General features: G+C 42.5%; 1 protein-coding gene across 1 annotated transcript; it reads left to right on the plus strand.

The window, feature by feature from the left end:
* The first annotated feature begins 2,847 nt into the window (after nucleotides 1-2,847).
* LOC125119156 (ER degradation-enhancing alpha-mannosidase-like protein 2) lies at nucleotides 2,848-6,966 on the plus strand. Its single transcript, XM_047766008.1, has 2 exons — nucleotides 2,848-3,416; nucleotides 6,399-6,966. Exons 1-2 carry the CDS (start codon nucleotides 3,312-3,314, stop codon nucleotides 6,897-6,899), a joined length of 606 nt encoding a protein of 201 aa, XP_047621964.1. The 5' UTR covers nucleotides 2,848-3,311; the 3' UTR covers nucleotides 6,900-6,966.
* Nucleotides 6,967-12,251: the final 5,285 nt, after the last annotated feature.

The raw sequence follows: 12,251 nt of genomic DNA on the forward strand, positions 1-12,251 counted from the left end.
CCTCACATTTCTATGAGGCTCCATGCCTCCCTTGCAAGTGCTCAAAGCTCCTTTTTTTTTTTTTTTTCCCCCATCTGCTTCTTCCAGTGGCTCTGGATGATTTTCCTGCTAGGAATTATTTATCCCCATATTTTCAGAGGAGGAAACAGAAGCCTAGTGGGTTGAAATGGCTTTGCCCAAGGGAGTTAAGTGTAGGAGCTAGGAATGGAACCCAGGTCTCCTAACTACATACTCTGCTCTTGGATAAGTGAGTGAGATGGAAAAAGCCAGGTCAACACTTTTGGAGTTCCTGCTACCAAGATTTCAGACGTGGAAACCAAATTTGTAAGTTGGTGGGTCAGGTCAGATAAATTAGGCATCTATGGGAAGTTAGAACTTTGGAATGAACTTTAGGAATGAATCATCTCTTCTCGTCCACCTCCCCATTTGCAGCTTAGAAGTCAAGATTTAGAGAAGGAAGGGACTACATACTTGATAACTCTCCTGAGTTCCTTTCCAGCTCCAATCTTCTGATTCACTGAAGGAAACTTCAACATTGTGAGGCGGGGAAGGGAAAGGCGGACAGAGGAAGGAAGCTTAGTCAGCACACAGTCACCCCCGCCCCCCAAATAAGTTATGTTACTATTGTTTTAGGCTCTTCCCACCTGAATGCCTTTTAGATGTGGGGTGGGCCTTCTAGTAGCTTCTGCCCATTCTGCCCTTCTCTACCCCATTTGCTTCCTCCTCTTACCCTCTAATCCTTTAAGTGATTGTTGTAGGAGTCCTGGAGGGGGAACAGAAGAGGAAGTAAAACAGCAACTGGAAAGAGCAAATTAGGCACTTTTGATTCCTTAGGGGTTGCCATTTTTAGTATTTCTCATGCATTTATTCATTTTTGTTGTTGTTGTTCGTTTTTTTCTTTTTAGGGCCACACCCACAGCATATGAACATTCCCAGGCTAGGGGTCAATTCAGAGCTGCAGCTGCCGGTCTGCACCACAGCCACAACAATGGGGAATCTGAGCTGCATCTGCAACCTACACCATAGCTCACAGCAATGCCAGATCCCACTGAGCGAGGCCAGGGATCGAACCTGCGTTCTCATGGATACTACTTGGGTTCATTACCGCTGAGCCACAATGGGAACTCCTTGTTTTTTTGTTGTTTTTTTTTTTAAAAAGCAAATGCTCAGATGGTATTGTATCCGTGTTACCAATAGATGAGATGAAGACAGTTTAAGATTAAATGTAAGACAGACTTGTGCATTCTTAGGGTTAGAGGGAACCTGAGAGGTCTTCTGATGGAAACCCCCCTGTAATAGCCCGGCCAAGTGGTTTTGTTGTCTTTGTTCAGTTACCACCAGTTGCAGGAGGCTCACTACTTGTAGAGGCAATCTGTTCTGTTTGCAGGATAGGCTGGCAGGAAGGCACAGTGGAAAGGAAGGCACCACAGCCAGGCATCCAGGAATGCCTTAGTCCAGTGACCCTTCCTACCCCAAAGCAATAGCAAATGGGAGATAAGTGCTATTCTATAATTAGATAGGCCAGTGCCTGCCACCCTGGTCCATGTATCTGACCAGCAGTGCTGGAGCACTGAACCAAGCCTAAAAGCCTCTGTGGGCCATTACCTCCCCCTAAGTCCAAATCTAAGCTTTGGGCTGTCACCCTCTTCTAAAGAGTTGGCCAGATATACAGAAAGCAGTCATTAGCCTATGCAGGCCCATGTGAGTAAGAGAAAACGAGAAACGAGATGCTTGGTCCTGGCTACACTGAGCCAGCCAGCTGCCAGAAGCATAAGGAGAGGCCTCCCATGAGGGCACCGTCTTTTCTGTCTTTGAACACGCACAGTGTGTTCATCTGCTAGTAAATGTACCCCAGTCTGTGTCTTGGAATATTTGCAGTTAGATTAGCAGGTGTCTGGAGGCCTGTGGGATAAAGGGAAAGGAGAAGTAGGAGAAAACTGGGGAGATAGGCGGCAATCTTCTCTCCAAAAATAAGAAATAGAGTTTGAGGTAATAAATCAAAAGAGAGAAAAGTGCCGATCAAGGGCCAGGAGGAAACAGGAAGTAGAACATCAGGAGGAGAGGTTGGTATAGGGAGGGGTGAGGCATTCTTTCTTCTCCGAGAAAAGACAGTAAAGAAGTCGGAAGTCTGGAGTCCCCACTGTGGCTCAGCAGTAATGAACCCAACTAGTATCATGAGGACGAGGCTTTGATCCCTGGCCTCACTCAGTGGGTTAAGGATCCAGCGCTGCCGTGAGCTGTGGTGTAGGTCATAGATGTGGCTTGGATCTGGCGTTGCTGTGGCTGTGGTGTAGGCCAGCGACTGCAGCTTCAATTTGATCCCTAACTCCTTACCCCTAAATTGATTCCAAATATTTGAAATTCCATGTGCTGCATATACAGCCCTGGAAAGCAAAAAATTTAAAAAAAGCAAAAGTGGGAAGTCTATGAAATTGTAGCTTCTACCCACTGGGCCCACCCTAGAGGTCAAATCTTTCTTTTCCATAATAGCTCTAGATATCTGAAAGCTGTAAACACATTTTGCTGAGTTTTCATTTCTCTGGAATGAATATTCTCATCTGGACCAGCTCCCGTTGGCTAATAGCCATCTTATGACGGGATCCATGTCTAAGCATCAAATTCCAGGTGTGGTGTAGAGTAGGGTAAGACTCTTGACTTGTTCTGGGCACAGTGAACTGATGGCAGCATCTTGGCTAGATTGAAAGTTGATTCCTGAATATCTTCACCTTCATCTTTTTGTCCATCCTAGCTTGGAAAGAGCTTTATAATGACAGGCTCATGCTCTAAGTTTTAGGATTGGGTTAGGCTGTGACAGAGAAAAAGTAGTAGCTTAATTCAAATATAAATTTATTTCCCTCTGATTTTCTGGCCCTGTATGGCTCTCTTCGGTGTCAGGGATGTTAATCCCACACTGACTACTGGGAACAGTTATTAGTCCAGGCAGTCTTGTGCTTGGGTAAAGTTAGCTATTCAGTTACTTAAGGAAGAAGGAAGGAATAGATATTGGGAGATAGGCAGCAACCTCTGTCACCCTCCCTGTCTCAGAGCCTGGCTGCCTGGCCCCTCTTGGAATGGGAGTCGAGGGTCTGTTTTAATGCTGGTTTTCACAAAACTTCAGACTTTGGGTATATACTGGCTCTGAAGATTCAGTATTGAATGAGTTGTCCTAGGTTCCCCCTTCATTGGGACCCTGTGGACAAGGTATGGTGGGAGGAGCCCCTCACTGCCCCAGGCAGGCCCCAGGCCTTCCCTGATCAGCCACTGGGTGAGCAGGGTCTGTCTTGAACTTTGCAGAACTCATTGAGAGCGCAATGTACCTCTACCGTGCTACGGGGGACCCCACCCTCTTAGAACTCGGAAGAGATGCTGTGGAATCCATCGAAAAAATCAGCAAGGTGGAATGTGGATTTGCCACAGTAAGTGTTTCCATGGGCCCGAGAGTTGGGAAATGTCTCCCCCTGCTGCCAGGGAGCCTCTGGAATTTTAGCACTGGAAGGGACCTTAGAGATGTAAGTAATACCTTTATTTATAGGTGGAGAGACAGGAACAGAAGCTGAGAGCCTTGCTAGAGGTCTCGGAGCTAATGCAGGTTGAGTTGGGATTAGTTCCCAGGGGTCTTGACTCCATGGCCTTGGATTCTCTATGCTTTGGAGATCCTTTAGCTGTCTGAATAGGCTACTTTGCAAGGGTGAGTTTCATGAAACATTTTGTGAAAAGGTCTATAAAATGGATTCTTGAAGAGAAATACAGAGTTCCGTAGCCTTATGTGCAAACCCAGGGGTCATTAAAAACAGCCTTACTGGGTCTTCCAGATATTTATGAGTGGCTTTCACAGGCTAGGCGGTTATAGCCGTGAAGAAAAACCAAGCCCTGAGCTGACATTTTAGTAGGAAAAACAGTGAATGTCCATCTAGGAGACAGAAAGAAGGCCCATGTGGTTGGAAAGGTGTGAGCAAGGAGGAAGTGGGGGGAGATGCAGTCCCCAAGGTCAGCAGGGGCCAGATCATGTAGGGCCATGGGGAAGAGTTTGGATTTTGTTCTGCTTGGCATGAGAAGCCTGGTTAGGATTTACAGCAGAGCAGAGATATGTCTGATTTGTAGTTTAGAAAGATCCACCCTGGCTGCTCTGTGCAGAATGGATTGAAAGAGTCAAGGATGAGAGCCATGTCACATCCTTAGAGGACCCAAGCAGGCAAGATGTAAACAGTGGTTACGGACATGGAAAAACCAGATGTGTCAGCAAATAGTATGGAAGAAAATTCACCAAAAAGCCCATAGAGGTTTTTTTAGGGTGTGGTATTAAAAACAAAAACCCTTCTTTTTCAAAAAGTTGTAACATGATTATATTCCAAAAGTAAAACACAGATACTTATTTTTAAAGAAAAGACCTATATGTGTAGGAGAAATATAAAGCAATGATATGTTTTAGTTTCTAATATGCTGTATTTTGTGAAAAGCCAAAGTGGATGAGCCCGTTGGGGCTTTAGGAACTCTTGATTTATTTCCATGAAAATGAAGCCTTTGGAGCCCTTCCAAAGTGAATGATGGGAATAGGCGTCTGACTCCTTGGACTCTGGCAAACAGGACAAGAGAACAATAATTTTTGGTACTTCAAGTCCATATTTTAGTCATTTTTTTGTGTAAAATAGATATCTACTGAGAATTAGTTTTATTTAAAAAAATGCATTGCTCAATCTGAGAAGCTAAAATAAATGGATGTAGCAAGTAAACTTACTCAGCCCTGATTGTAAACTCAGTATGAATTTTTCTTCATAAAGACTCCTAATTAGTTGCTCACAAAGAGCAAAAATCCTGATAACCACCTTCGTGTCCATTAAGTGAGGATGAGATAAGTAAATGATGCTACATTTAAAAAAAAATAAGGCATTCCCATTGTCCATCAGTGGTAATGAACCTGACTAGTGTCACTGAGGACTCAGGTTCGATCCCTGGCCCCGCTCACTGGGTTAAGGATCCAGCGTTGCTGTGAGCTGTGATGTAGGTCACAGACATGGCTTGGATCTGGTGTTGCTGTGGCTGTGCTGTAGGCCAGCAGCTGCAGATCCAGTTCAGCCCCTAGCCTGGGAACTTTCATATGCCAAGGGTGTGGCCTTAAAAAAAAAAAAAAAGAAGATTAAATTTTTACATCATTAAAAGTCAGTGTTTAGAATCTCAAAAGGATAAGATAAAGGGGGTAGGAGATTATTATAACACATGGGAGGCCAGGGAAGACCATTCAGATGAGGCAGCAATTGAGCAGAGACTTGACGGAAGTGAAGGAGCTGACAGGGAGGATGTCTGAAGGAGAAGTGCTCCAGGCTGAAAAAACAACAGTGTATAGAACTAGGGGTGGGCGTGTGCTTGCTCACCCAAGAGAAGGGCTGTGTGGCTGGATATCTGGGAGCCAGGGAGAGAGCAGGAAGAGATGAAGTCAGGGAGGGGCAGGAGCCAAATCACAAAGGACCTGTTAGGACTTTGATTTTTTTTTTTTTTTGCTTTTTTTAGGGCCGCACCCATGGCATATGGAAGTTCCCAGGCTAGGGGTTGAATTGGAGCTATAGGTACTGACCTACACTGCAGCTCACAGCAGCTCCAGATCCCCGACCCACTGAGCAAGGCCAGGGATCTAACCCAAAATCCTCATGGATACTGGTCAGAGTCAATTCCACTGCACCACAATGGGAGCTCCTGATAGGGGCTCTGATTTTATTTGATTTTAGTTTTAAAAATTTTTTTGGAATATAGTTGACTTACAGAATTGCGTTCATTTTAAGCATACCACCAAATAAGTCAGTTATGCATGTACATATATCCATTCCTTTTCAGATGATTTTAGCATATAGGTTATTACGCAGTATTGAGTCAATTTCCCTGTGCTATCCAGTAGCCCGTTTTATATCTACTCTTGTATGTCAGTCCCAACCTCCTAATTTATCTCTCCTTCCTCCACATTTCCCCTTTGGTAAACATAGGTTTGGTTTTGAAATCTTAGAGTCTGTTTCGGTTTTATAAGTTCTATTTTATCATTTCTATTAGGTTCCACATGTTATATGGAATATGTTATCTTGTATGATATTTGTCTTTAGAAAGAGAGAAGGACTTTGACATTAGTCTGTAGGAAGTGGGATATAAACAGAGGGCTTTCCATGGAGGAGTGACAGGTAAGACTGGTTATATAAACATCCTTTAGGATGGAAATGGAAGCCCACGGACAGTTGTGATGACCCTGGGTAAGAGATGGTGCCGACTGGGAAAGGGCAAAGCTCTGAAGAGTTAAGCGATTCATCCAAAGGCCCTCAGCCCCTTAGTGGGAGAATAGGAATGCCTAACGGGGTCCCCTGACGCTTTCTGCTGCACTGTGATGCTGTCCTGATTTGCTTCCCTCTCCCGCATGGCAGATCAAAGATCTGCGAGACCACAAGCTTGACAACCGTATGGAGTCTTTCTTCCTGGCCGAGACTGTGAAATACCTCTACCTGCTGTTTGACCCTTCCAACTTCATCCACAACAATGGTTCCACCTTTGATGCGGTGATAACCCCCTATGGGGAGTGCATCCTGGGAGCTGGGGGTTACATCTTCAACACAGAAGCGCACCCCATCGACCCTGCTGCCCTGCACTGTTGCCGGAGGCTGAAGGAAGAGCAGTGGGAAGTGGAAGATTTGATGAGAGAATTCTACTCTCTCAAACGGAATAGGTCGAGATTTCACAAAAAATCTATGAGCTCTGGGCCATGGGAACCCCCAACAGGGCCAGGAACATTCTCCTCCTCTGAAAACCATGACCAGGCAAGGGAGAAGAAGCCTGCCAAGAGGAAAATCCCACTTCTCAGCTGCCCTAGTCGGCCCTTTACCTCGAAGTTGGCATTACTGGGACAGGTTTTCCTAGATTCCTCATAACCACTGGATGACTTTTTTGTTTGTTTTTGAAACTAAACTATAACAATAAATCTACTTTTGACTATCATGGTTTCCTATTTTACATAATTGGTTGTTTCATGAGATTTCATTCAAAGGACAGATTCCTGGCTAAAAACAATTGCAAATCTAGTTTGTTTTTCTTATACAATTGAAGACGCAGCTAAACTTAAGGTCAGCTGGCCCCAAAGACCCCAGTGGTTGGTAGTTGAATCTCAGGAGTTCCCTGGTGGCCTAGTGGTTAAGGATTTGGCATTGTCACTGCTGTGGCTCTGGTTCGATCCCTGGCCTGGGAACTTCCACATGTCATGGGCGTGGACAAAAAAAGATACTTGAATTTCCCTTCCTTTCAAGGTTCCCATTTTCTGGATTTTCGAGGAAGGTGTTATATTTGTCAGTTCTTTTGGAGGGGGTTCATTTTTTTTTAATTGACGTAGAGTTGATTTACAATATTATATAAGTTCCAAATGTACAACCTAGTGGTCAGATATTTTTAATACTTAACAAAATGTTCACCACAGTAAGTTTAGTTATCATCTGTCACCATTCAAAGTTATTACAGTAGTATTGATTGTATTCCCTAGGCTATACGTTACATACTGTGACTTATTTTATTTTTTATTTTTTATTTTTTTGCCTTTTTTTCTAGGGCCGCTCCCGCGGCATATGGAGGTTCCCAGGCTAGGGGTCCAATCAGAGCTGTAGCTGCCGGCCTACACCACAGCCACAGCAACACCAGATCTGAGCCACATCTGCGACCTACCCCACAGCTCACGTCAGTGCCCGATCCTTAACCCACTGAGTGAGGCCAGGAATCGAACCCACAACCTCATGGTTCCTAGTCGGATTCGTTAACCACTGAGACATGACGGGAACTCCTGTGAATTATTTTATAACTGGAAGTTTGTACTTCTTATTCTCCCTCACCTATTTCACTCCCCCCTACCCTTCTTCTCCTCTGGAAAAAAACCAGTTTGTTCTCTGTATCTATGAGTCTATTTCTGTTTTGTTATGTTTGCTCATTTTTTTTTTTAGGTTCCACATATAAGTAAAATCATATGGTATTTGTCTTTCTCTGACTTACTTCACTTAGCATAACACCTTCTAGGTCTATCCATATTGTTGCAAAAGGCTAGATTTCATCCTTTTTGTGGCTGAGTAATATTCCATTGTGTGTGTGTGTGTATATACACCACATCATCTTCATTCATTCATCTATTGATAGGCACTTAACGTTGCTTCCATATCCTGACTATTTTAAGTAATGCTGCAATGAATATAGGAATGCATGTATCTTTTCAAATTAGTGTTTTTGTTTTCTTAAATACCTGGAAATGAAATTGCTGGATCTTTTGGTAGTTCTATTTTTAATTTTTTGAGGAACTTCCATACTATTTTCCACAGTGTCTGCGTCAGTTTATATTCACACCACAGTGCATAGGGTTCCCTTTTTTCCATATTCTTGCCCTCACTTGTTATTTGTTGTCCTTTGGATGATAGTCATTCTGACAGGTCTGAGGTAATAGCTCATGCTTTAATTTGTATTTCCCTGATGATGAGTGATATTAAGCATCTTTTCATATGCCTGTTGATTATCTGTATACCTTCTTTAGAAAAATGTCTATTCAAGTGTTCTGCCCATTTTTTAATTGGATTTTTTGTTGAGTTGTGTGAATTCTTTGTGTCTTTGGATATTAATCGTTTATCAGATATATTGTTTGCAAATATTTTCTCCCATTCAGTAGGCAGCCTTTTTGTTTTTCGGTTTTTTTTTTTAATATAGTTTCCTTCTCTATACAAAAGCTTTTTAGTTTGATGTAGTCCTGTTTGTTTATTTTTTGCTTTTGTTTCCCTTGCCTGAGGAGACATATCCAAAAAAATGGTGTTAAAACCAATGTAAAAGAGCATACTGCCTATGATTTCTTCTAGGAGTTTTATGGTTTCAGGTCTTATGTTTAAGTCTTTAATCCATTTTGAATTTGTTTTTGTATATGGTGTGAGAAATTTGTCCAGTTTGATTCATTTGCAAGTAACTGTCTAGTTTTCTCAATACCATTTATTGAAGAGGCTGTCTTTTCTCTCCAGTGTATATTCTTGCCTCCTTTGTTATAGATTAATTGACCATATAAGTGTGGGTTTATTTCTGGGTTCTCTATTCTGTAGCATTGATTTGACTCTTTTTGTATAAGTACCATACTGTTGTCATTACTGTAGCTTTGTAGCATAGTTTTAAACCAGGAAGTATGATACCTTTAGCTTTGTTCTTCTTTCTCAGATTTATTTTGACTATTCAAAGTCTTTTGATTTCATACACATTTTAAAATTATTTTTTCTAGTTCTATGGAAAATGCCATTGGTATTTTGATAGGGATTGCATAGAATCTGTAGATTGCCTTCAGTAGTGTGGTCATTTTAACAGTTCTTCCAATCCATGAACATGGTACATCTTTCTATCTGTGTTTTCTTCAGTTTCTTTCATCAAGGTGTTAGTTTTCCAAGTATAGGTCTTTTTCCTCTTTGGCTAGATTTATTCTTAGGTATTTCATTCTTTTTGTTGCAATTTTAAATGGAATTGTTTTCTTAATTTCTCTTTCTGATAGTTTGCTGTTAGTGTATAGAAATAGAACAGATTTCTGTACGTTGATTTTGTATTCTGCAACTTTATGGAATTCATTTATTCTAATAGTTTTTTTGGTGGTGGCTTAAGGATTTTCTGTATATGGATTCTATATCATGTCATTTATGAACAGTGATAGTTTAACTTCTTCCTTTACAATTTGGATTCCTTTTGTTTTATCTTGTCTGATTGCTGTGGCCAGAACTTCCAACACTATGTCAAATAACATAATATTTTAGTGGCAAAAGTGAGCGTCCTTGCCTTATTCCTTGTCTTAGAGGAAATGCTTTCAGATTTTCATCGAGAATGATATTGGCTGTAGATTTGTCATATATGATCTTTATCACATTGAGACATTCCATTTGTACCCACGTTGTTGAGAGGTGTTTTTTTGGTTTGGGTTTTTTTTTTTTTTTTTTTTTTTTTTTTTTGCTTTTTAGGGCTGCACCCAAGGCATATAGGCATATGGAGATTCCCAGGCTAGGGGTCCAGTTGGAGCTACAGCTGCTGGCCTATGCCACAGCCATAGCAATGCCAGATCTGAGCCGTGTCTGCAACGTACACCACAGCTCACGCCAATGCTAGATCCTTAACCCACTGAGTGAGGCCAGGGATTGAACCCGAAACCTCATGGTTCCTAGTTGGATTTGTTTCTGCTGTACCACGACCGGAACTCTGAGAATTTTTTGTCTTTGATCATAAATGGATGCTCAGTTTTGTCAAATTTCTAGTTGTGGTTTTTTCTTTTCTACTCAGAGGAGTCTTTTTTTAACACTTCTTGTAAAGCTGGTTTTGTGGTGCTGAACTCTTAGCTTTAGTTTGTAAAATTCTGTCTCTCCTTGGATTCTGAATAGGTAGAGTATTCTTGGCTGTAGCTTTTTTCCCTTTTATTACTTTGAATATATTGTGCCACTCCCTTCTGTCCTGCCTAGTTTCTATGGAAAAATTAGCTCATGGTCTTATGGGAGTTTTCTTGTATGTAGCTGCTTAATTTTCTCTTGCTGCTTCTAAAAATTCTCTTTAATTTTGCCATTTTATTATAATATGTCTTAGTGTGGGTCTCTTTGGGTTCATCTTGTTTGGGCCTCTCTGTGCTTCCTAGACCTAGATATGTGTTTCCTTTTCTAGGCTAGGGAACTTATCATTTCTTCAAGTAAGTTCTCTGCCTCTTTCTCTCTCTCTTCTCTTTCTGAGACCCCTGTAATATGAATATTAGGATACTAGATGTTGGCCCAGAGGTCTCTTAAACTATCATCATTTTTCTAAGTTTTTTGTGTTTTCTGTTTAGCGTGTGTTATTTCTACTACTCTGTTTTACAGTTCGCTGATCCATTCCTCTGTGTCATCTAATCTACTGTCGAGTCCTTTTAGTTTATTTTTAAATTTCAGTTATTTTATCTTCAGCTATGTTGTATTTTCTTTGTTAAAATCTCACTGTGTTCATCCATTCTTCTCCTGAGTTCATGGAGTGTCTTAATTGTCATTACTTTGAACTCTCTATTAGGCAGACCAAACATCCACTTCATTTAGTTCTTCTGGGTTCTTCTTGTTCCTGTTTGGAATATATTCCTCTGTCTCCTTATTTTGCCTAATTTCTGTGTTTATTTCCATGTTTTAGGTAAGTCAGTTTCTCTTCCCTATCCTGAAGATGTGGCCTTATGTAGGAGACATCTTAGGGGGCCCAGCAGCATATTACTCTCTGGTCATCAGACGTATGTGCTCTAGGGGTGCCCCCTTGTATGAGCTGCATGGACCCTTCTTGTATAGTGGGACCATCTACTGTGGGCACACTGGTAGGTAGGGCTGACCCCTGGCCAAGTTGGCTTTCAGGTCCTGCCTCATGTTGGGATTGCTGGCCTGCTGGTAGGCAGGGCTGGGTCCTGGCACAGCTGGTTGTGGAGCTCAGGAGGGCCCTGAGGCTGGTTCCTGCCTGCTGGTGAGCAGGGATGAATCCTAGGATGGCCGACTGTGTGGCCTAGGGGGGCCAGGGGCTGATGCCACTTTACTCAGGGTGAGACCAGGTCTGGGACAGCTGGCTGTGGGCTGGGAGGTCCCGGGGACAGTTCTAGCCCACTGGTGAACATGTACATCCTGGGACTAATGGACTGGAGGGGGACTCCAAAATTGTTCTTTCCAGCATCAGTCTTCTCATGGTAAAATGAGCTCCCCCAAAATGGCTGCTGCCAGCATCTCTGTTCTTAGGGGGAGTCCTAATTGCTTCCTACCTCTGGGAGGCTTTCCAAGATCAGCAAGTGAGTCTGACCCAGGTTCCTTTTAGATTATTACCTCTACACTGGGATTCAGAATGTGTGAGATGTTGTGTAGGTCCTCTAAGAGTGGAATCTTTGTTTCCTATAGCCTTCTGGCTTTCTTACACAAAGGCTCAGCTGGCCTTCAAAGCCAGAAATTCAGAGATCTCATCCTCCTGGTGCAGGATCCCTGGGCTGGGGAGCCTGATGTGAGGGTCAGACCCTTTGCTCCTTGGGGAGAACTTTTGCAATTGTGATTCCTCTCCTGTTTGTGGGTCACCTGATAGCGGTGTGAGTCTGGACTATACTGCTTCTCTGCCCCTCTTCCCATCTCATTGTGGTTCCTTCTTCTTTCTTTCTTTCTTTCTTTTTTTTTTTTTGCTTTTTAGGGCTATATCTGCGGCATATGGAGGTTCCCAGGCTAGGGGTTAAATCAGAGCTGTAGCTGCCGGCCTATGCCATAGCACCA

This window comes from Phacochoerus africanus, unplaced genomic scaffold (assembly GCF_016906955.1).
Source record: "Phacochoerus africanus isolate WHEZ1 unplaced genomic scaffold, ROS_Pafr_v1 Scaffold_160, whole genome shotgun sequence".
Taxonomy (NCBI): domain Eukaryota; kingdom Metazoa; phylum Chordata; class Mammalia; order Artiodactyla; family Suidae; genus Phacochoerus; species Phacochoerus africanus.

Excerpts from the sequence above, each read along its gene's own strand:
- LOC125119156 (XM_047766008.1), top strand. The coding sequence starts at position 3,312 with ATGTACCTCTACCGTGCTACGGGGGACCCCACCCTCTTAGAACTCGGA. Across the intron at positions 3,417-6,398 it reads TGGAATGTGGATTTGCCACA|ATCAAAGATCTGCGAGACCA; the intron begins GTAAGTGTTTCC and ends CCCGCATGGCAG.